The sequence below is a fragment of the Gymnogyps californianus genome, chromosome 28, assembly GCF_018139145.2.
Source record: "Gymnogyps californianus isolate 813 chromosome 28, ASM1813914v2, whole genome shotgun sequence".
In the NCBI taxonomy this organism is placed as follows: domain Eukaryota; kingdom Metazoa; phylum Chordata; class Aves; order Accipitriformes; family Cathartidae; genus Gymnogyps; species Gymnogyps californianus.
This window is the reverse complement of record NC_059498.1, coordinates 662,716-685,321: the sequence shown is the minus strand read 5'-3', so window position 1 is coordinate 685,321 and position 22,606 is coordinate 662,716. Positions and strand designations below refer to the sequence as shown.

Sequence of the window (22,606 nt, the reverse complement as noted above, 5' to 3'; positions counted from 1 at the left end):
TGTTGTTCAGTCGAGGCCACGGCAGAAGGATGGTGGGCTGCCCTCTGCTCTCCAATGACTGCAAACCTGCCAGGAGTTCCCTTGTAATACACCTATAGCTGCCACAACAGTCCCCAGCTGAGGCAGGGAAGAGGGCCAAACCTTGCCTCTCTGCCTCTGAAGCCTGTGAACATGGACTTTCACAGCTGTGTCAGCTCCTACAGACACACAGGCCTCACTGGGAACTGCCTGGGCCCAGGACCCCACGCCCAGAGGAAGGTTGCCATGCCAGAGGAAGGAGGAAGCCCTCCTTCCAGCTCTCACTTGCCTCAGACCTTCAGCCCCCTAGGGCAACGTAGCAGATCTCTTTGTGGCTCACTCCTGAGGTCTGAACTGGTCTCACATGTGTCTTTCAACAAGTGTCCAGCTCAAGCTTCTCTCCTATCTCCTGGACTTCACTTCAACACCAAAGGCTCTCCATCTGAGGTTAAGGGGAACCCTGTGCAACAAGCTCTATGTCCCGAACCCTAGCCACTGTGGGACACACTTGACGGTGTCTGTGACAATCAGTATCTCCTTCTCGTGCTGGTGCCGAGGTAGAACTGCCAGCTCTACAGGATGACTTTCCAACACCAGCAGGTGCACACCGGAAGCGGACGCTGGAGCTGGAGGATTCAGTTTGCAATTGTGTACCTGAGCCAACTTTACCAAGCTACCAGCAAGAAACCACTTCTGGTTGTGGTTTCAAAGCAACGGCTTGTATTGGCACTGTATCAGTTGGGTCTTTCTGTTCCAACAGTGCCTGGTGATGCTAGTGGGCTGAAAGAGATCCCCAGCCCCTGCTCGTTGAGCAGCAGCAGCGCCCGGTTCTGGCGGCAGGACCGAGGGCTGCCCGGCTGCCCGTGGGCAGGAGGATCTCTGCTGCCCGCCTGCCTGTGCAAAGCAGAAAGGCGCTGCTCCTCGCCGGGAGCCAGCGGGGCCGGCGGCTGCACTCGCTCCTTCGCGGGCACGGCCGGACACCGCCACGGCTGCGGTCGCGATTCCTCCGCCACTGTCGCGGGGGATTGCTGTGTGCGTCCCGGTGGGAGTGCCGGGGTGAGCGAGGGGCGGGAGAAGGTTTGTGCCCGGTGGGTGGCTGCGGAGCCGCGTCGGGGGCATCGCCCGGGGCTGCGGGGTGCAGGGGCTGCGGGGCCTCGGCCGGTCCGGTGTCGGTGCCGGTGCCAGGGTTGATGCTGAAGCCGGTGCCGGCGGCGGTGCCGGTCGATGCGGGAACCGCCCCGGGGCCCAGCGCCGGGCGGGGCCGGGCGGGGCGAGGCGGGGCGAGGCGGCCGCGGCGGGCGGAGCGGCAGCGCCCCCTGGCGGGCCCGCCCGGGGCTGTCCCCCCGCCCCCGACACACACGCCCGGCCCCGCCCGCCGCGGTTCCTGCCCGGCCGCAGCCCCGGCTCCTCTCCCCGTGTCTCCCAGGGCGCAGTAATACACCGCCGCGTCCCCGCGCCGGGGCCGGGCGAGCCACAGGGCGCTGGACCGGCGGTCTGCCGCCACCGACAGCCGCCCCGCAGGGTCCCGCAGCTCTTTGGACCCTTTAGTGCCGCTCACGAGGAATGCGGGGCCACGGCCCGGGAGCTGACGGTACCAGAGGATGAAGTCGTAAGACTGTATGTTGGGGTGTGAGCAGCTGATGCTGATGCCGGTGCCCTCGGTGGTCTCTGCCGACGGCTCCTGCTGCACCTGGGCTCTGCCCACTGCTACTGCCGAGAAAGAAGAAGGAAAGGGCAAAGATCACCAAAGGTCACCCAGCTCTGATGGCTCTTTTCCCAGAGACACAGTCAGGAACAGCGGCAGTGAGACAGAGCCAGACTGGAACGGATGGAGACATGTGCCCATCAGCAGAGATGGAGAGTGATCCTAGTGTGAGTGTGTGGAGTGAGGGAATTTGAAATTGATGCGTGCAGAGATAGAATGAAAGTCAGGTGCATGCATGGATGGATGGGGAGAGGAAGAGGAGACAGGCGAGTTGAATGTGTTACAGTGAAGGATGGAGGGCTGAATTCAGAACACGAATAAATGCTGGATGCACACCGGGATGAGTGGGTGTATGGCATGGTGCAGGAAGGCAAACTTGTGCCTACAGATACGAAGGAAACAGAGGGAGAGCTGAGAGAGGTGTGTCAGAGTAAAAAGAGGGGTTAAGGATGCTAGATGCATGGAGAGATGGGTGAAAAGATGGTTGAGTGGATGGATGACGAGAGGAAGAGTAGACAGGGAGAGGGGTGGTTAGAGTGAAGGAGAGAGGGCTACAGTCAGGGCAATAAGAACTGCTGAACGCACGGGGAAGGAGAGGGTGCATGGAAAAGCAGGCATACATGGAAGCGGGCTCGCACTGACAGAGGTGGTAGAGAAAGAGAGGGAACAAGAAGAGAGGACCCGGAGGATTTGGAAAGGGGGACGAGGGATGGCGGAGAGGCGGGGAGGGGGAAAGACACGCTGAAGAAGGAGAGGGAAGAGGTGGCGGTGGGCTCCCTGGGGAACACCCCGGGCACAGCCCCGGCCCCCATCCACCGCCGCCAGCCCCACGCACCCAGGAGCACCGCGGCCAGCCCCGCCAGCCCTGCGCCCCGGCACAGCCGCATCCCGCCGCTCCGCCGCCCGCGCCTCGCTGCCCCCCGCCAGCCCCGGCTCTCTGCTCCGGCCGCGCTGCCTCCTCTCGCCTGCCCTCCTCTCCGCCTCCTCTCCTCCCCTCCCCTCTCCCTTTCGCTCCCCCTCTCCCTCTCCCTCTCCCTCTCCCTCTCCCTCTCCCTCTGCCTCTCCCTCTCCTCTCCGCCGCCGCCAGCTCCGCCCCGGGCTGAGCCCTGCGCCGCCGCCGCTCGGGCTCTCGCCCGGGCTGAGAGTGCTCAGGGGCTCTGCACGGGCACAAGTTTGTCTCCTGGGAATTGGACTTCCCCGTCCTCCAGCAAGGCCACCCCAGCAAGAAGAAGCATGTACAGCACCAGGGGCAGCCGGGGACAGCAGCAGGGCCCTCACCCGGGAGATGGACCAGCTGCCCAGAGCTGTCTGCGAGCTCGGGGGCTGGAAACAGCAGCCACGGATTCCCTGCGGATGGCAGAGAGGAGGCTGAGAGCCTCCCTTCAGCGGCCTCTCTGCAGTCCCAGCACGGTGCCTGAAAGCTGTGGTGTGGCAGAAGGAGTGTGAGGGTAAATGTGCCCATGGGCGTGCAGGGGTCAGGGAGGGCAGGGGTGGTGGGAAATCAGTGTCAGAACATAGGTGAGAAGGGACCTCCAGAGGTCACCTAGATCAATCCCCCATTCAGAACAGATCCCATTAGATCAGGTTGCTCAAGGTCACATTCAGTCCAGCCTTGAACACCTCCCAGGATGGAGGTTGCACAACGTCCCTGGGAAACCCATTCCAGTTCTTGTTATTTCTTCTAGCCTATTGCTTAATCAGAACTCCCCATGTTCTATCTCCTGGGCACTTCCAGAGACTAGGTCCACCTTCTCTGTTTCCTCTGAACAAGTAGTTGTAGAAAGCAAGAAGGTCTCCCCTGAGCCTTCCCTTCTCCAAGATGGACAGGCCCACTTCTCCCAGCCTCTCCTCACATGTCAGGTTTGCCAGGCCCTTATCCACCTTGGTGGCCTTTGTTGGATGTTGATATCCTTCTAAGATCAGGGCACCCCAACCTGGATGCAGTACTCCAGATGTGGCCTCACAAGGGCCAGAGGGGCAGGGTCACCTTTCTGGACCTGCTGGCAACACTTTGATGAACACAGCTCAGGATGCAGTTGAACTTCCTTGCTGCAAAGGCACACTTGCTGTCTCATGTTCAGCTGGGCATCTCCTAAAACCCCACACCCTTTTCTGTGGGTCTGCTTTGTAGGCAGCCAGACCCCAGCCTGCATGACTGCATGGGCTGGTTCGTGCATCAGATGCAAAAACTTGCCCTTGCTCTTTTTGGCCTTCATGAGCTTCCAGTCAGCCCATTTCTTCATGGTCACAGCTCTTTGAGCCTGGTAGTCCAGCCAATTTTCCACCCACCTTACCATCCTCTTAATGAACCCATTTGTCTCCAATTTGGTCATAAAGGAAGAATGGGAGAGGCTGTCAAAGGTCCTTCTAAACTCCAGGTACACATATCCCCTGCCCTGCCGTTCTCCAGAGTGCCTCTTACCTCCTGAGCAAGCAATGCGGTTGGCCCTTGGCTACACTAGAGCTGCAGCTCAAAATCAGCTCCACAGAGAAGGGAATCAGCCCTAGCTGAGCTCTTCCAGAAGAGCTCCCTGACACTGATCTCACCAAGGGTCACTACAGGGAAGGGGGGAAGCCTTGGCTGCACCGTCTCCAAGTTGGACGTGAGCCCAGGCAGGCAGACATTCAGGAGGGGAGATGGGCTCAGGAACTTTACACACCTTGGACAGCCCTTGTCAGAAAGAGGGTCCCTTCTGGACACCCCTGTAGGACAGCAGCAGGCTTTGGGGGATGTTGTCTCGAATCCAGTGTCCCTTCCCTCCCAGGGGCAGTTGCTGAGCACAGCAATGTCAGGCTCCATGTTCCTTTCATTCAGTACCTGCACGGTCCAAGGTCTCAGACCCTGCCTTACACAGCACCAGGCCAATGAGCTGCAGAAGTACATTTGGCATTGGCTTGGACACAAGAGTGGGCTGTGTCCCACCCCAGCACCACCGGCACTGCATTGGAAGCAGATCCACTCAGGGATGGCCAGCACATGGTCGGCAGGGTTCCTCAGCCTTTCTCCTTGGCCATAAAGCAAAGGCCATCCTTTCGAACACTCTGTCGCTGGAGAGAGCAGCTGTGTCCTGGCCTGGAGAGGCAGGGAGGGGGGACTGCCAGCCATGCTGAGGCACTCCCAACATTGTTAAACTGAATTAAACTAAGGATCCAAACTGGGGTGAAACCATCCTTGTTGGGGCCTGAAAGCGGTAGCAGTGGAGCATGAGCTCTGCAGGGGCAGAAAAAGGAGGGCTCAGGAGGCAGGGGCTGCATTTCAGTGCCTCTTCCCTGGACAGATCTCTAGCAGGCTGGTGCCATCACCACTCAGCTGCACTCAGGCTCCTTCTGACTCTGGGAACCTGCTGCTCTGTGGTGCTCATGGACAGAGCGGTGGAGGGTGTCCCTGCCGTAAGCAGCACAGTGCCTCGTGATGAGGGACACACAAGGACACACACACACAGGCTCATGCACACCAGCATGGAAGTATACACAAATTTGTGCTCCCATGTGCATCCACACGAACATGGCTGCTTACGAGTATATGCAAACAAGAACAGACATAGGAACACAACGAACCATGGACTCTGCTGAGGACCCCTGGGGACTGGGCGGTGTTAGGCAGGATGGGGTCAAAACCTAGCAGCACAACACATACCTGTGGGGAGGCAACAACAAGGGACCATCGGGGTGAGCTGAGGAGGGAGGGAAAGAGAAGGACATGGCACGTCCTCATGCACAGGAGCCCATGGCATCCAGCTGAGGATTGCTGGAGCTTCTTCCCGAGAATGGCACTTCAAACAGCCCCAGCAGAGTGACCCAGGGTAACGTCACTTGCCTGCTCTGGACCCGTCCAGCACATGAGCTGAGTCTTGTGCCAGCACTGCTGCATTCCTGCCCGAGAAATCCTGGGGCCTTTCATCCCAATGCTCACAAGAAGCCTTCACTGGGGAATGGGCATGGCCCAAAGCTGGAAATGAAAAGGCAGCAGTGCAGGAAACCAAAGCACAGCCCATATCATATCACAGCCCAAAGCTGAGATGTGACTTTTGTAATTAGGAGGGAGCCTCCCTGGCCAGGATGCTCTTTATAGGCTGATGAAAACTGTGTGCCTCCTGGCCGAGCCTCCAGCTCCCCACCCAGTAGTGGTCTTGGCTCCTTTGGCACAGGGTAATCAGGCTGCTCCTCACTCACCCTTGTGCTCTGCTTCCTCCCTGTTTCTCTCTTCCAGGGGCACCTCCACCCTTAGAGACATGTCCTGCTACAACCAGTGCCTGCCCTGCCAGCCCTGTGGCCCGACCCCGCTGGCCAACAGCTGCAATGAGCCTTGTGTCAGGCAGTGCCAGAACTCCACCGTCGTCATCGAGCCCTCTCCCGTGGTGGTGACCCTGCCCGGCCCCATCCTCAGCTCCTTCCCACAGAACACCGTTGTGGGCTCCTCCACCTCTGCTGCTGTTGGCAGCATCCTCAGCTGTGAGGGAGTGCCCATCACCTCTGGGTGCTGTGACCTCCCTGGCATTTCCAGATGCTACTATGGCAGAAGGTGCCGCCTCTGAGAAAGACGTTGGGAAAGCCCCACAGAGACATCTTGAGGAACTCAGAATGTGGTGCTGGGCAGAGGATCGATCTTTTGGATGTTGTTTGCAGGATAGCTGACCAAACTTGCCTTTCTCTCCCTTTTCATTGTTTGCTTTGGTTCCCCTGGGCTGCAATGTCCTCCCAAGGCCAGCCTGGTGGGGACCATCCGGCTTCTCCCCCTTTGTGGGGCAGGCAGACAAACATCATGCAGGAACTATTCCACAGCCAAGGAGTGAAGACTTTCTGCTGCCTTCAGTGCTCCCTGCACTGCTGACTTCCACTTGGAGTGACTTCCCTTCCCTCTTTCGTCTCATTAAAGTTCTGCTGCATTCAAGCCTGGCCTCCACGTGGTCCTTCCCTCTGTGGACACTCCCCAGGCTGCCAAAGGAGAAGGGTGTTGCTCTGGGGTGGAAGGGGGTGAGGGCACAAGGAGACCCTTCTCCATTCACAGAGGAATGGGAGGCTGGGACACCCTGCAGTGGCTCCTCTTTTGGGCACCATCCCTTGCAGCTGAGGAAGACATCCCTGGCTGCTCTGCTGCCAGTGACCATCAGGCCTTGCCTTGCTGTGTCTCAGCTCACAAATGCCCAGAAAGGCAGGAGGCCCTGAGGGGACAGCAGCCCCATGAGCTCTTGGCAAAGGGTGTTCCTCTTGTTATGGCTGGAGCTGTGCTGGGGTGGCAGGAGGTGGGTCTGGGGCTCTGGAAGATGCTTTGCTTTGCAGAATGGCAAGAGTGGTAATGCAGGGAACAGCCTGCGGTGTATTGCTGAGGGAGATCAAATTGCTCTGATACAGAGTATGCAGGGGAACATGAAGATCAGCAAGGACGAGGGTACTGGGTGCACTTCCCAAGAGAGCTGCAGGTGGGCTCAGAACTCTTGACTGCTTCATTGGTCCCCTCCGAGAGTTTGTGCTCAGGAATTGTCTGCCATTCTGGGGGAGAGGATTTTTTTACATGTAAACCTCATCCCTTTTGGATCGGTGGAAATGTCTCTTGGCAGCCACTACAGTCCCATATCTTATTTCCTGCATGACAATCCAGATGTCTTGACCAAAGTGTAGAAGTGGAAGAATGGAAATCCCCACACCCATGTCCTCCATCAAGAGGGAATTATGACTCATGAGGCATCTCTCAGAATGACTGAAGGCCAAAAGCTTCAGTCTCTCTTCTCCAGTGTCTTCCTTCCAGAGGTGCTGGTGGGCTTCCTCAGGCCAGGGGACATACCCATCTCCTTCCACCGCTGCATGGCCCAGCTGTACTCCTCCCAGCTGCTGGGCAGAGACCAATGCTTCCTCTGCACTCTCATGTCCTATGGCCACTGCTTGGCTATCTGCAACCCTCTGCGCTCTGGGGCCATCATGCATCAGGCTGTGTGCATCTGGCTGGTGGCAGGGACAGGACTGGCCGGTTCCCTGCCTCCTGCTCTGCATACAATACTCACCTCCCATTTGGCTTACTGCGGGCCCAGGCACATCTGCCACTTCTTCGCTGTTCTGCCAGCCCTGCTGGCCATGGCTTGTGCTGGCACTTCTGCCAACAAGGACGAGATCATCTTCAGTGTTGGGGATGTGACCCTCAACTGCTTCCTCTTCATCCTCACTTCTTACAAGTGCAAGAACCATCCTGCAGCTCTGCTGTGCAGAAGGCAGGCACAGAGCTGGCTCAACCTGTGCTTCCCATTTCAGTGCTATTGGCTGTTTCTGTGGCCTGTGTGTCTTCATGGGAAGTGACCTCAAAAGGGTCACGAGACAGAGTGGTGGCTGTGCTTTACACCACTCTTACTCCCCTGCTGAACCCCGTGATTTACACCCTAAGAAACAAGGATGTGAAAGCTGCTGGTAGTTGTTCACGTGCAATAAACAACTGGCAGGGTTGTAGTGTTTGACAGTAGAAATGACAAATAGAGCTGTTTCCTTTGAAGAAAATGCTCTAAAGCTTGACTTACCAAAACGAGGTAACCGTTCCGTGGATGTGATCTCACAGGGTCCTGTGCTCTAATTTGGGGTCCACATTTTTCCCTGTGCTGTGGGAGTGACTGAGCACTGGCATAGGTATCCCAGGCAGTTTGCCGAGTCTCCCTCATTAGAGATATTCAAAAGCCACCTAGACACGGTCCTGGGCAACTGGCTCTAGGTGGCCCTGCTTGAGCAGGGGGTTTGGACCAGGTGACCTCCAGGGTTCCCTTCCAACCTCAACTGTTCTGTGATTCTCTCATTCTGTGAGAGCAGCTGATGTAGAGCAGCTCAGGGTTCCCAGCATCTGAAGGGATGTAAGATTACCTATACTGTCCTTTCTTTCTTCCTAGTCTTAGCGCTAATAAATGGCATTTTAAGGAATGCTTTGAAGAGGCTGAGTGCCTTTCTTACTGGGATCAGTCAGTATCATTTCTGGTGCCACAGTGTTAGCAGCCTGTGGGGAGTCTGGCTTGTCCCAGGCACACCATGCTCTGCTGCTGTGTGAATACACCACTGAGACACCACTCCCTTTGCAGAGCTGGGGCTGGTCCCACACCCCCATGCCTCTCCTAAGGAGATCACTTAGGACAGTTGGGAGCACCTAAGGCTGGAGGAGTTTTTTCACTTGTAATGTGGGGATTCTTTGGGGCTGCAGCAGCAGGGATCTTCTCTAGTTTTTACATTATCCTTGACCCACAGACTTGGGACACGGAGAGGCTCAGTCTTTGGAAAGGCCATGACAGCTTCAACTCTGCTGTGTTTTCACTGCTGTGTGCGCGTATGTGCTTTTATGTGTGTACACCTCTGTATATGAGCGTGCACATAAACCTGTTGCGAATAGATGCGTGCTAGGAGCATGCATATGTGTAAGCATGTGTGCTTGAATATCTGTGCATACATGTTGGCATTGGGGGGTGGCTGTGCCTGTGTCTCCACATGGGATCCTTTGGAAACGTGTGTGCACACACCTCTTTGTAAGTGCACACATATGAGTTACTGTTTGGGTACGTGCAAGCTGAGGTGTGTGGTTGTGCCCATGTGTGTGAGCTTGTGTGTGCACACCTATCTGTGTGTGTGCATGCCTGTGAGTGTGTATACCTCCGTGTGTGTATAGGTGTGCATGTGTGTGCACCCATGAGGGTATGTCCAATGTCTTGCTAAAGTCAAGGTACACCCCAGCCAGTGCCCCTCCCCTTCCCCACAGTGCCAGTCACCTCCTCACAGAAAGCAATGAGGTTGCTCAGGCATGATTTGCCCTCAGTACACCCATGTGAGCTGCTCCCAATCCCCTTCTTGCCTTTCATGAGTTTAGGAATGGCTTCTGAGAGTATTTGCTCCATCTTCCTTCCAGAGGCTGAGCAGGGACTGTCCAGTCAGCTCCTTGAACACACTTGGATGCATCCCAAGTGATCCCAAAAACTTGTGTACGTCCAAATGGCAGTAAGAGCTCCTTACTTCTTTCTTCTTCTGCTGGGGGTGCTGCTTCATTCCCTTAGAGTCTGCGGGGAGGCTCAGGGATGTGGTAGGCCTGAGGAGAAGCCATACCAGTAAAAACTGAGGGGAAATAGGCATCAAGTACGTCAGCCTTTTCCCTCTCATTTGTCGCCAGGTCCTCATTCTCACCGAGCTATGAGCCCACATCTACTTAGCCTTCCTTTGGCTGCCAATAGGCTCAGAGATACCTTTCCTGATTCCCTTCACCTCCCTTGCAAGTTTCCACTCCAGCTGTGCTTTTTCCTCCACATTGCAGAGGACCATCCTTGTGCTCTGAGGAGGCTGTCCTTGAAGGTTAGCCAGCTCTCCTGGGACCCTCTGCTCTCCAGGGCAATTACCCATGGCATCCTGCCAAGCAGGTAGGTCCCTGTTGAGATTAGGATGTGCTCTTCTGAAGTTGGGGGCAGTAATCCTCCTGTTTGTCTTGGTCAGTCTTCTGAGGAACTTAAGCTCCACAGTCTCATGGTCACTGCAGGCAAGGCTGCCCTTGAACTTTACATCATCCAACTGTTCTTCCTCATTTGTGAGTCGCAGGTGCAACAGAACCACTCTCCCAGTCCATTTATGGGTTGCCTGCATCAAAAATTTGTCTTCCATATGCCCCAGACATCTCCCGGTTTGCTTGTGCCCAGCCATTTTCCTCCTGCAGCAGACACTGAGGTGGTAGAAGTCACTCATGAGCACCTGCACTCATGCACCCTGCTAGTGTGGGCACTGCCTGGCCTGGGCTGGGGTCATCCTCACTCCTGCCTCCCTGCTCTTGCTTTCTTGGTCTAGCCTGCCCACTTTCAGCTGAAATTTAAAAACTCACAAGCTCCTGCTATGGGCTCAGGTCACCATCTGCCTGGCATTTCCTTCTCGGGGACTGGGGCGTGCAGCTCCCAAGGGGACGATGACGGTTCCACATCAAGGGCACACAATGTTCCTGTTGGTCAATGGCAATGCAGCATTTCCCTGGACTGAGTTGTTGTACTAAGGTAGACCTTGTGCTTGCCCAGGGGACAAGGTCCAGGGCCCTGGCTAGCAGAGGCATTGGGAGGTCACACATGTGACTACGTGAAGCTTGGAGAGGGGCTGTCTGTAAAGCAGAGGGCTGTGCTGGGTGTTCCCCCCACCCAGCAGAGTCAGGGACAGTGCCTGTCCCTGCGTGGGGAGTTTCTGCAGCAGCTGCTGCTGTTCATGGAGATGTTTCCCTTGAGGAGCCACCTCTGTGCCCAGGGATTAAAGGACAGAAAAACCCTTTAAGGGAAGAGAGCAGGGCTCCAGGCACAGTTTGATCATTCGTGACTGCGTAGACACAGGACACTTGCTACCAAACACACTGTTTCATAATACCAGATGAGCAGGAGGGAAAGACCAGCTCCCGCTGGGACATCTAATGCCCCCAGCAACAAACTGGGGCAATGATCCAGTGGGGTGGATGAGACACCTGCTGATAGGAGGCTGAGGCTGGGGCTGTCTCCCCCGAGCCAGAGAGCACAGGGGAATGAGGGCCCATGGATGCCCCATGCTGGGAGCTGCCTGAGTTGAGCTTTTCATTGTCTGCATTTATTTCGGCTTGTTGATGTACCAATAGATAGGAGAAGAGAAGGTACAACATCTGTTTACATCAACTGCCATGGGTGAAGTTCAAGAGGGAAATAACACAATGGAACGAGTCTTAAGGTGTCTCCATCTCGAGACAAGACAAACCCAGTTACTGTTGCAGAGGATGGAATTGCCTGTGGTTATTAGTAGTGGTCAAGATGAACAGCTTGTTAACAGGTAAATGCAATGGCTCATGTGTGTGCTGCCTGCACTTTACCAGACAGCGGAGCTTCCCATGCATTGGCAATAAGAAGACAGTGCCTTCCTTTAGTGTGGTATGGGAATATTTAAGACTGTGTCTGCATAAATTGATGTCTCGAATGGACAGAAAACATTACATCACAGGATCTTGGCCTGCAGAGCTGTGGGTGCACAGGGCAAGCAGCGCTGCCAGGAGAGAGCGGAGGGCCCCTTCCCCCAGGCTCAGCCTTGCACAGTTACATGCCCTCCCTCCCCTGGGTTCTTGCACAGCCAAGGAGGCTCCCTGCACCAGAGTGTCTTGCACAGCACAGAGGTACAAGGCACTGTCAGAGACCTCGACTTCCTCCAGCTGCAGGAGGCTGTATTTCCCTGTGGTGTTCAGCGACGTGGTGAGACGACCGCTCGGCTTGCGGCCAGCTGCTGCCTGAGACGAGAGCAGCTGGGGAGCTTGGCCTTTCCTCTGCTGGTACCAGAGCAAGCCTTGAAAGTTGGAGGTTTGGTATGTGCAGGTTGTTTGGAAGGTGTCTCCCTGCTTCACTGTGACTTGTCCTTCTTGCTGGGTGATGGTGATCTGCCCCATGGTGCCTGCAAGAAAGGGAAGGTCAGCAGCTCTGCAGGGAAAGGCCCTGGGAAGCAAACCAGGAGTGGATGCAAAACCCAGGCAGAGAAATCTCTCTGTCCCTTGCCCTGCAGGAAAATCCTGAGGCCTGGGGACAGCCAGGGGGAGGGTAGTTTTGGGCAGGAGCTCAGAGCACTCAGCACAGTGTGGACCCTGAGGAGAGCTGTGCTGTGTCCCTGCTCCTCCTCCCTGGTCTGCGACTGCCCAGAGGACCAGGGAACAGCCTGTCATGCCTGACCTTTGTGTGCTGGGACCAGCACCCCTCCCGCAGGTTGAGGGGCCCAGGGAGCTACGGCAAAAAGATTCATCCTGCTTCCCCATCCCTGTCAACTCCGAGGGCTCCTAGGTCCTTGAGCTCATACAATGCTGATATGAATGTTGGAAAGAGGGAGGCCTGGCTGAGTTGACAACCAGGAGGAAACTGGAGGCCATGGCAGCCATGCAAGGAGGCCCAGCCAGGCGGCACAGTGAATGTCCCTGTGGCAGCTTTGACAGGATCTGTTACTTTGTGTTGGAAGTGGAGAAATTTGAGGCTGCAGAGACAGCTGAGATCTCCTATGCTGACCACAGGTGGATCAGAAGAGAGAGGCATAGAGAAAAGTAGGAGAAAGGGTCTGAAGCATCTGTTCCTCTCTCTTCTCTTCTCCTTTCCAATAGTAAGAGCATCTTGAGAGAACCGGTACAAAACCACAAATGTGAGGTGTTTTCCAGTAATTCAAGAGAATTTCCACACATGGACCTGATAAGGCTGGTGAGAGTTTTCTGAGGAGGAGGAGAAGAAGTATGCATTGATGAAAAAGGCAGGACTTACCCAGCAGTTGCCCCAGGAAGACAGTGAGGACGAGATTTCCAAGGTGCATGCTGAGTCCGACCCGCCTGTTTGTTGAGTGAGAGAGAGTCAGAAAACCACCTCCCAGCCCCGAGATAACAGAGCTGCCGGAAACGACTCTGTTGGGGGAGCAAAGGAAGAAGCGGGGAAGAGAAATGATCTGTTCTTCCTGTGCCTGAAGTGCTCCTCCTGGGTTTCTCCCTCCTCCAGCAGCAACACCTGCGGCTCCCTCAGCCAACGGCGTTCTGAACATCTGCACGACGGTGGGCCCTGTGCACTCTGTACACATGTACAGGAAGAGGAGGATCTCTGCATTTCTGCTAAGAGGAGAAATCGAGCCATAGTCCTCAACATGCAACCATCCTTGCTGACCCCAGGGCCACAACCCTGGGAGTCTCTCCTTGCTTGATGCTTCTGTCTCTGCTCACAACATGTCCTGGGCAATGTCCAGACAGCTTCTGAATGCCTCCAAGGATGGAGACTCCACAACCTCTCTGGGCATCCTGTGCCAGTGCTTCCCCACCCTCACAGTGAAAAAGGGATTCCTGATGATCAAATAGAATCTTCTGCGATTCACTTTGTGCCCCTTGCCTCTTGTCCTCTCAGTGGACACCATGGAGAAGAGCCTGGCTCTACCTTCTTCACACCCTCCCTCCAAATATTTGTACCCATTAATGAGCTCTCCCCTGACACTTCTCTGTGCTGAGCAGTCCCAGCTCTCTCAACCTTTCTTCATATGAGAGTTGCTCCAGTCTCTTCACCATCCAGAGTGGCCCTTTGCCTGACTGTCTCCAGGATGCCTGTGACATGCAGTTCCCTAGTGAAATTCCCCCCCACACACACACCCTCTGGAGTCACAAGCACACCCACATTCATGTATCTCTCAAATATCAGCATGGGTCCTCAGCCCTCCTCTCACAATCACCCCCACACTCTTGGACCCCTCAAACATTACCACGGCTTGGTAATATCACCCTGTGACATGTTTCTCCTTCTCCAGTTGCTGGCACCCAGACCTTGTTGACATCCCAGTCCCTCCAGCTGCTGGCACAGAGACCTCTGTGACGAGAGGCCTCTTCTCCAGTTGCTGGCACTTAGACCTTGCCGCACACCCCGCAGTCCATCCCATTGCTGGCACCCAGGCCTACAATCACTATGGCCATTGGTTGGTTGCCCAGTTACTGGCACCCGGATCTCTCTTTCACACCTGTCTCTCCAGTTACTGGCACTCACATGTGGGAAGTTACACAGAAGGATGGTTAAGAAAGGATTTATTAAGAAGGCAGGGGGGACTGTAGTGGTCAGGCACAGGGATCATCCCAACAAGTGCACTGACCAGCCCCTGCTTAGGTGCAGGTACCTCCTTTTGCCCTTCCTCCTCTCTATTGCCTCCCCTTGCTCCTCCCCAATCCTCTCTTTCCCCCACCTTTGACCCTTCCCCTAAGCATTCCTTAATAAGTGTAGCCTAGTCCCGCAGGACCCTCCTCAAACATCCATAATCCTCATGTTCCTCTTCTCACTTCTTGTCACTTACAAAGCTCAGGCTGACCCACTTCAAAGCTACACCTGCAGTTTCCTAATGGCCCATCAATTAGCAGCTGCAGAGCTCTGGTCTCCCTCCTTGTCTCCCTTATCCCTTACTCAGAGATTGGTGTCATTGTGTGCTTTGTTTATCACTTTCCCTTTTACTTGCTCTTCCCTTTGAAAGCAAAAGGGACTTGATCTGACAGCCTTAGTGAACCAGCAGCTCTCACCTTCCACACGCCCTTACAGTGACCTCTGCTGAAGTTCCTCAGGTGTGTGAGTTCCTCAAGACACTGAAAGGCTCCTGCCCCCAGAGAAAATTGGGTCTTTTGAGTCCAGGCTCTGGGGAGAAGCCCCATGTTGAGCTCAGCCTTTGAAGGTTCTCCCTGCAACACCTGCAGCAACACTGTTGTAGCATTCACTTTTCAGGATGCCTGAGAAGTTACAAACATGAAGGAAAAGGGAAAGACTGGCCAAATGAGCAATCAGTTTCAGGTGTAAAGTGGGTGTAAAGAAGAATGCCAGTCACTTAAAATGTGTGGAAAGAGACAGTTTGTGACCTCATATTGCAACTTATTTATTGTTTGCCCTCCCAGATGTCCTGTGTTTCCTGGAAGACCCTCTCACAGGTCTTTGTGTAAAGCCCAGCATAAGGACAGACCTCAATTCCAAACCATAGCTTTCTTACCCCATCCAGGTGGAAATGGGGCTTCTCATCCACCTACTGGTATGTCACAGAGAGACTTTTCTCCAGGTGCCTCACTCTCTTTGCCTCCTTCCCTTTCCCTCTGGCCAGGTCTCCTTTGGACATATTCCCTACCCCGTCTCTTCCAGAAAGCCTGAACTTTCTTTGTCACCTCAGAAGGCCTCACTGCCAACAGCCGCCAACATGGGCAGGAGTAGCAGGGAAAAGTCGCCCATGCTGCTGAATGTGCCAAGGGTGGAAATTGGAGCTAAGCCTGTGGGAGCTGAGGGCAGTCAGCACAGACATGGGGACAGTGACACGGTGTATGTCTGAGGGAGATCAAATGGCTCTGATACAGAGCATGCAGGAGAACGTGAAGATCAGCAAGGACGAGGGTACTGGGTGCACTTCCCAAGAGAGCTGCAGGTGGGCTCAGAACTCTTGACTGCTTCATTGGTCCCCTCCGAGAGTTTGTGCTCAGGAATTGTCTGCCATTCTGGGGGAGAGGATTTTTTTACATGTAAACCTCATCCCTTTTGGATCGGTGGAAATGTCTCTTGGCAGCCACTACAGTCCCATATCTTATTTCCTGCATGACAATCCAGATGTCTTGACCAAAGTGTAGAAGTGGAAGAATGGAAATCCCCACACCCATGTCCTCCATCAAGAGGGAATTATGACTCATGAGGCATCTCTCAGAATGACTGAAGGCCAAAAGCTTCAGTCTCTCTTCTCCAGTGTCTTCCTTCCAGAGGTGCTGGTGGGCTTCCTCAGGCCAGGGGACATACCCATCTCCTTCCACCGCTGCATGGCCCAGCTGTACTCCTCCCAGCTGCTGGGCAGAGACCAATGCTTCCTCTGCACTCTCATGTCCTATGGCCACTGCTTGGCTATCTGCAACCCTCTGCGCTCTGGGGCCATCATGCATCAGGCTGTGTGCATCTGGCTGGTGGCAGGGACAGGACTGGCCGGTTCCCTGCCTCCTGCTCTGCATACAATACTCACCTCCCATTTGGCTTACTGCGGGCCCAGGCACATCTGCCACTTCTTCGCTGTTCTGCCAGCCCTGCTGGCCATGGCTTGTGCTGGCACTTCTGCCAACAAGGACGAGATCATCTTCAGTGTTGGGATGTGACCCTCAACTGCTTCCTCTTCATCCTCACTTCTTACAAGTGCAAGAACCATCCTGCAGCTCTGCTGTGCAGAAGGCAGGCACAGAGCTGGCTCAACCTGTGCTTCCCATTTCAGTGCTATTGGCTGTTTCTGTGGCCTGTGTGTCTTCATGGGAAGTGACCTCAAAAGGGTCACGAGACAGAGTGGTGGCTGTGCTTTACACCACTCTTACTCCCCTGCTGAACCCCGTGATTTACACCCTAAGAAACAAGGATGTGAAAGCTGCTGGTAGTTGTTCACGTGCAATAAACAACTGGCAGGGTTGTAGTGTTCCCACAGTCAGTGAAGAGACATCAGCTTACACATGGGACTTATCCCATCCCAAAGCAGACGGGCATGGTAAATGGGACAAATCATCTTTCTGGAGACACTGATCCTGCAGTTGACCAATGGTGGCCTCTGAACTCCCCAGCTAGCATAAGCTCACAGCAGGGCCTGCCTACCTGGTCACGTGTGCATGGCTTGCTTCATCATGCCATCAGAAGTGAAGCCACAGCCTGTCCTACGAGAGCCTACAAGCACCTCCATCCCATGCCTAAAGCCCATATCCATGTCCACGGTACTCAGGGACAGACAGATAGCAGGGAGAGGGCTTTTGTGGGGGTGAATGGGCTCAAGCTGGGCACGTTACTCTCATCAGCTGCATCTCCTGCTCTCACCGAGTGCAGATGAATCTTCCCTCAGCCACACTGAACCCTGGAAACAGGACTTGCAGAAGATGACTCTGTCAAGTCCAAGACCTGTGCGGTGGCCCTGGACAGTGTAGATAGCCTCTCTTTGGGTGTCTTGAGTCTTCTCAATTAACTCTAGATGACTAGAGGTCTGGAAGGGGTGTGTGGGGGTGTGTGTGTGTGTTTGTGTGTTGTCTAAGCCAGCTGTTTAGTCTGTCTTGAGTGTCCTTTAGTGGACTCTTCCAGCATGTGAGATGAGTTCTCTGCCCACGCTGACATCTTTTGCACCGGAAATGCTTGGCCATCTCATCCTGTCACACAAAAGACACCTTCACTGGGGAATGTGCCTGGCATAAAGCAGGAAATGAAAAGACAGCAATTGAGGAAGCCAAAACACAGCCATAGCATTAGCTGGGATGTTTTGCATTCAAGATGAGCTTGTCAGAAAATAATCACCTCTACAAGGGATGCCTCTGGCAGGCTGCGGCAGTAAAGGTCCATGATAAAAGCCAGCCCAGCTCCTCGCTCTCTCATCCACTTCTCTTGCCTCCTTCTCCTTGGCAGTCAGGTGAGTCTCAAGCCCCTTCTCCTTCTCTGCTCTCTCAAAAGGAGGTCTCACTTCAATGGGCCTCTCAGCTGACGCTGGCTTTGTTCTGTGCCAAATCATGGGGCTGCTTGTCATGGGAGAGGGAAGTGGGCAGAAGGTTAGGCATGGAAAGAAGCTGGGACTGTACTGAGGTGGCTTCTGCACTCAGGGGCTAGGCAGTAGCTGCATAGGAGCTGGTGGCTCCTTTTTGGCCCTGGCAGGACAAGGCCAAGAAGCTCTCATACATCTCTGCACAGCCTCCATCTCCTGGCCCTGCATGTTCTTTGGCTTCTTCATGGTGTGGTGACAGGCTGCTCCTCACACATCCCCATGTTTTTCTTCCTCCCTGCCCTCTCTCCCAGGTGCACCTCAGGCATCCAAGACATGTCCTGCTACAACCAGTGCCAGCCCTGCCAGCCCTGCGGCCCGACCCCACTGGCCAACAGCTGCAATGAGCCCTGTGTCAGGCAGTGCCAGAACTCCACTGTCGTCATCCAGCCCTCTCCCGTGGTGGTGACCCTGCCCGGCCCCATCCTCAGCTCCTTCCCACAGAACACCGTTGTGGGCTCCTCCACCTCCGCTGCTGTTGGCAGCATCCTCAGCTGTGATGGAGTGCCCATCACCTCTGGGTGCTGTGACCTCTCCTGCATCAGCAGCCGCTACTGTGGCAGCAGATGCCGCCCTTGCTAAAGATGCTGGCAACGGCCTCCCCTAAGGACCCCCAGGAACTCAGAACATGCTGCTGGACAAAGGATCAAACCTCAGGGCATTGTTTTCAGACTAGCTGGTCATCCCTGGCTTGCCCTGCAAGGGCAAGTCTGGAAGGGGCCAACCTGGGCTCTCTGAAAACATGGCCAATGTCTTCCTTTCCTGTCTTCCACTCACCCTTTTTCTCTTTTTTCTTTGTTGTCTTCTGCTCGCATCAAAGCCTGCTGTGAGGACCCCAGCAACGAGGCTGGAGGGACCTGCTAGCCTGTCTCCCTTTGCCGGGCAGGTCAACAGATGCCCTGTGGGAACTCTGCCACAGGAAAAGGGAAACACATTCTTGGCTGCTCCTGCTCCTCCCCACACTGGGGGCCTCCACTTGGAGTGATCCCATTTCCCTCTTTAGACTCATTAAAAATCTGCTGCAACCCTGCCTGTGTCCCTTAGGTTGCCTTTCATCTGTATACTGACTGCCGAGGGAGAAAGCCATTGCTTTGGAGGGGAATTAGGTGGGGACACAGGGGGACCCTTCATCACTCCTAGAGGCACTGGAGGTTGGGACACACTGCAAAGAGCCCTCTTTCAGGCACCGCTTCCTGAAGGTGAGGGAGACAACCCTAGTGTGTTCCCAAAGGATGGCAGAAATTGGGAATGGATAAATAGCCTTGGGGATGGCCCACAGTCCCTACTCCACCTGCCCCCGGCCTCCATCAGCCGATCTAGGGGTCAGCATGGCCAGCATGCCTGGGCATGGGCAGCAGGGACAGCTTCCCCATGCTGACGTATCACCCTTCAGCACAGCATCAGGCATGGCCCACCTATGCCTACATGTGTAGGGCTGAGCTGCTCACAAGTTAGTATTGGTATCAGCTACAGCAGGCCACACACTGGAGTCCCCTGTCCCTGTGAAGCCAGGTGAAGGGTGAAGGCAAGCCCAGGTCAGTGACTGGTGGCCAGCCACACACGGATGCTCTTTGGTGCCGTGTCTTCCCCAAGCAAGGAGCAGCTTTCTTCAGGCCCTTCTACAGCCCCACAATGCCACAACCCAGCTCTGGTCCGCAAAGGTGCTGTCTGAGAACAGATACCCCCACCTCCACAGAGACATGCCACTGACAGTGGGATTTCATTCTGCACTCAGCGGGATCCGTGAGCTGTCCCTGAATGGCACAGGGCACGCACCAGCCCCAACCATAGGGCACACGTTGGGGTGCCTTCCCCCAGGCACCAAGCTCCTTCAGCATTCCCAGAGACCTGGGGCTGAAGTGGCCCTTGTGCTCCATGCAGCACTGCTGCTCCCCACACACAGGCCGGGGTCCTCCCACATCTGCAGACCCTGGGGCCCTGTGGTGTGGAGGTTTGCCCTTACACAGACCCCACACACTGCCAGCACCACAGGACCAGGTTGGAGGACAGAGTGATTCCTGCATCGGGTGAGGATTGGGGGAACCTCTCCCCAGGCCAGGTTCTGTGGGAGGCAGAGTGGCGTCAGGTGTTTAGACAGGGGCAACGAGCATCAGGACCAAGCCCACCTAGACCCAATGCAACTGTGGGTCCCAACTCTGGCTTGGCCCCTGGCCCAGGGTCTCTGTGAGAGCTCAGGTTTATGAAGGGCTACCATCAGAGCTTCCACAGAGCTATCAGAGCCAGGTTGGTGGATGTGAACACTCTGAACTCTGCAAGGGATTGGAAAACCAGATATCGGGGTGTGTTTAAAATTAAAGAATCTGCGCCTCTGCTCAGAAAGGGAGATCACGTCAGGGTGTCTACAACAAATGAGAGAATTGAGAAAGGTTATGAAAGATGTTCACAGAGGAAATTTTCATAGTAGTTGAAATGTGACAATGTGACAGATAGCTGTGTACCGCACAATAGACTACGATCATGAAGTACTTGAGGCGAGTAGGAGACCCATGGGGCAGGTCAGGGGCCTGGGATGTGGGCAGCATGCCGGGTGGACAGAGCAGCAGTGCCAGTACTGGGTGGATCTGCAAAAGTGCATGTGCATGTGAACCCAGAGAGCGTTGTGTGTGTGCCTTCACTAGTAACCTCCTGTCCCTGCCAGCCCCAGAGGGGGAGGGGATATGGCTGTCTGTGCTTGTGTTTTATGTGGGTCCTGTATGTGGGTGCTGCTGACAGCAGTGCCTTGGCTGTGGCAGTCTGTGTGACCGTCTGTTTCAGTGTGTGTGTCTGTGTGTGTGTCTGTGTCTGTGTGTGTCTGTGTGGCTCTGAGATATGGGCTCCGCTTCACTACAGGTTGAACCTGCAGACATAGAAAGTGGCAGCTGTGCCCCTCAGCCTGGGCAGAGATCCCGGGTCTCCAGGACACCAGGCTGGGCTCCAGCAGCCAGGCAGGAGGATCCTGGGCCAGAGCAGCTGGACGAGGTGGCCATGCTCCCTACATCCCTTAACAAATGCCAGCAATGCCAGACTCTGCCCACAGAACACAGGCTCGGAGTTTCCTTGGACTTTCCTGCACCTGGGTTGGGGCAATCCCCAACATCAATACAGGTTGGGGATGAATTAATTGAGAGCAGCCCTGCAGAGAAAGGACATGAGGATACTGGTGGATGAAAAATTGGACATGAGCCGGCAATGTGTGCTTGTGACCCAGAAAGCCAATTTTATCCTGAGCTGCATAAAAAGAAGCGTGGCCAGCAGGTCAAGGGAGGTGATTCTCCACCTCTGCTCCACTCTTGTGAGACCCCACCTGGAGTACTGCATCCAGCTCTGAGTCGTCAGTGCCAGAAAGACATGGACCTGTTAGACCAGCGTGACATCTTTTGAATTGTGGGGCCCAGCATTGCACACAGTACTCAAGGTGAGGCCGCACCAACACTAAATACAGCGGGATAAGCACCTCTCTTGACCAGCTGGTTGTACTGTGTTTGATGCACCCCAGGAGGCGGTTTGCCCTCTTGGCTGCCAGGGCACACTGCTGACTCCTCTTGAGCCTGCTGTCAACCAGCACCCCAGATCCCTTTCTGCAGGGCTGCTCTCCAGCCACTCCTCTCCCAGTTTATACTTGTGTCTGGCGTTACTCCGTCCCAGGGGCAGAATCCGGCATTTGGACTTGTTAAATTTCATGCCATTAATGATTGCCCAGTGCTCCAATTTATCTAGATCCCTCTGCAAGGCCTCTTGTCCCTCGAGAGAGTCAACAGCACCTCCCAGTTTGGTATCGTCAGCAAACTTGCTCATGGCGCATTCAACTCCTGCATCCAGAGCATTGATAAAAGTCTTGAACAGAACTGGCCCTCGAATTGAGTCCTGAGGAACACCACTGGTGACCGGTCACCAGCCAGATGCAGCCTCATTCACTACAACCCCTTGAGCCCTGCCTTTCAGCCAGTTCTTCACCCAGCACACTGTGTACCTGCTCATCCCACAGTTGGACAACTTGTCCAGAAGGATGCTGTGAGGGACACTATCAAAAGCCTTACTAAAAGCCAGAAAAACTCCATCCACCACCTTCCCTTCATCCACTAGCAGGTGACCTCATCATAGAAGGATATCAAATTAGTTAAATAGGACTTGCCCTTTGTGCACCCGTGTTGACTGATGATTGCATTGTTCTTTAAATGCCTTTCAATAGCAGCCAGTATGATCTTCTCCATAACTTTTCCAGGCACTGAGGTTAGACTCACCAGGTCTGTAGTTTCCTGGGTCTTCCCTCACACCTTTCTTGTAAATAGGTATAACATTGGCTGGCTTCCAGTCAGCAGGGACCTCCCTAGACTCCCAAGACCTTTGGTAGGTGATCGAGAGGGGTCCTGCCGTAACATCCGCCAGCTGCTTCAGGACTCTGGCATGAATGCCATATGGCCCCATGGACTTATGAACATCCAGATGATAGAGCTGGTCCCGTCCAGTTTCAGTGTCCACAAATGGAATGTCACTGTTCCCGCAGTCGTGGTCCTCCAACTCAGAGGACCGGGCAGCCCAAGGTCTATCAGTATTATTAAAGAATGAGGCAAAAAAAAGCCTTGAACGCCTCTGCTTTTTCTTCATCCCTATTAGTCAGGTGACCATCTTCAACAAATATCGGTCCAATGTTTTCTTTAGACCTCCTCTTGCTATTAACATACTTCAAAAAGCCTTTCTTGTTGTCTGACACGACGCTGGCCGAGTTCAACTCTAACTGAGCTTTGGCCTTTCCTGTCTTGTCCTGCATATGCAAACCACAGCTCTGTAATTTTCCTGCGAAGCCTGACCTTCCTTCCAGAGATCGTACAATTTCTTTTTCCTCTTGAGTTCAATGAGGAGTTCCCTGTTCAGCCAAGCTGGTCTTCTGCCCCG

The 22,606-nt window shown here is 54.8% G+C and overlaps 1 protein-coding gene and 1 gene segment (V, D, J or C); both read right to left on the bottom strand.

The window, feature by feature from the left end:
• Nucleotides 1-492: 492 nt before the first annotated feature.
• Nucleotides 493-2,610, bottom strand: LOC127026676 (T cell receptor alpha variable 4-like). The segment is given in 3 exon segments: nucleotides 493-644; nucleotides 1,381-1,728; nucleotides 2,559-2,610. Coding segments are annotated over 3 exon segments (552 nt in total).
• Nucleotides 2,611-7,097: 4,487 nt separating this feature from the next.
• LOC127026675 (uncharacterized) lies at nucleotides 7,098-12,997 on the bottom strand. Its single transcript, XM_050912005.1, has 4 exons — nucleotides 12,949-12,997; nucleotides 11,808-12,103; nucleotides 7,723-7,915; nucleotides 7,098-7,213 (listed from the first exon to the last, which is right to left on the bottom strand). Exons 1-4 carry the CDS (start codon nucleotides 12,995-12,997, stop codon nucleotides 7,098-7,100), a joined length of 654 nt encoding a protein of 217 aa, XP_050767962.1.
• Nucleotides 12,998-22,606: the final 9,609 nt, after the last annotated feature.

Coding starts and splice junctions, on each gene's coding strand:
- LOC127026675 (XM_050912005.1), bottom strand. CDS start 12,997: ATGCACCTTGGAAATCTCGTCCTCACTGTCTTCCTGGGGCAACTGCTG. Junction 12,104..12,948: donor CTTCCTGGGGCAACTGCTGG/GTAAGTCCTGCC, acceptor CCTTTCTTGCAG/GCACCATGGGGCAGATCACC. Junction 7,916..11,807: donor GTGCTGTGCAAGACACTCTG/GTGCAGGGAGCC, acceptor CCTTCTGCACAG/CAGAGCTGCAGGATGGTTCT.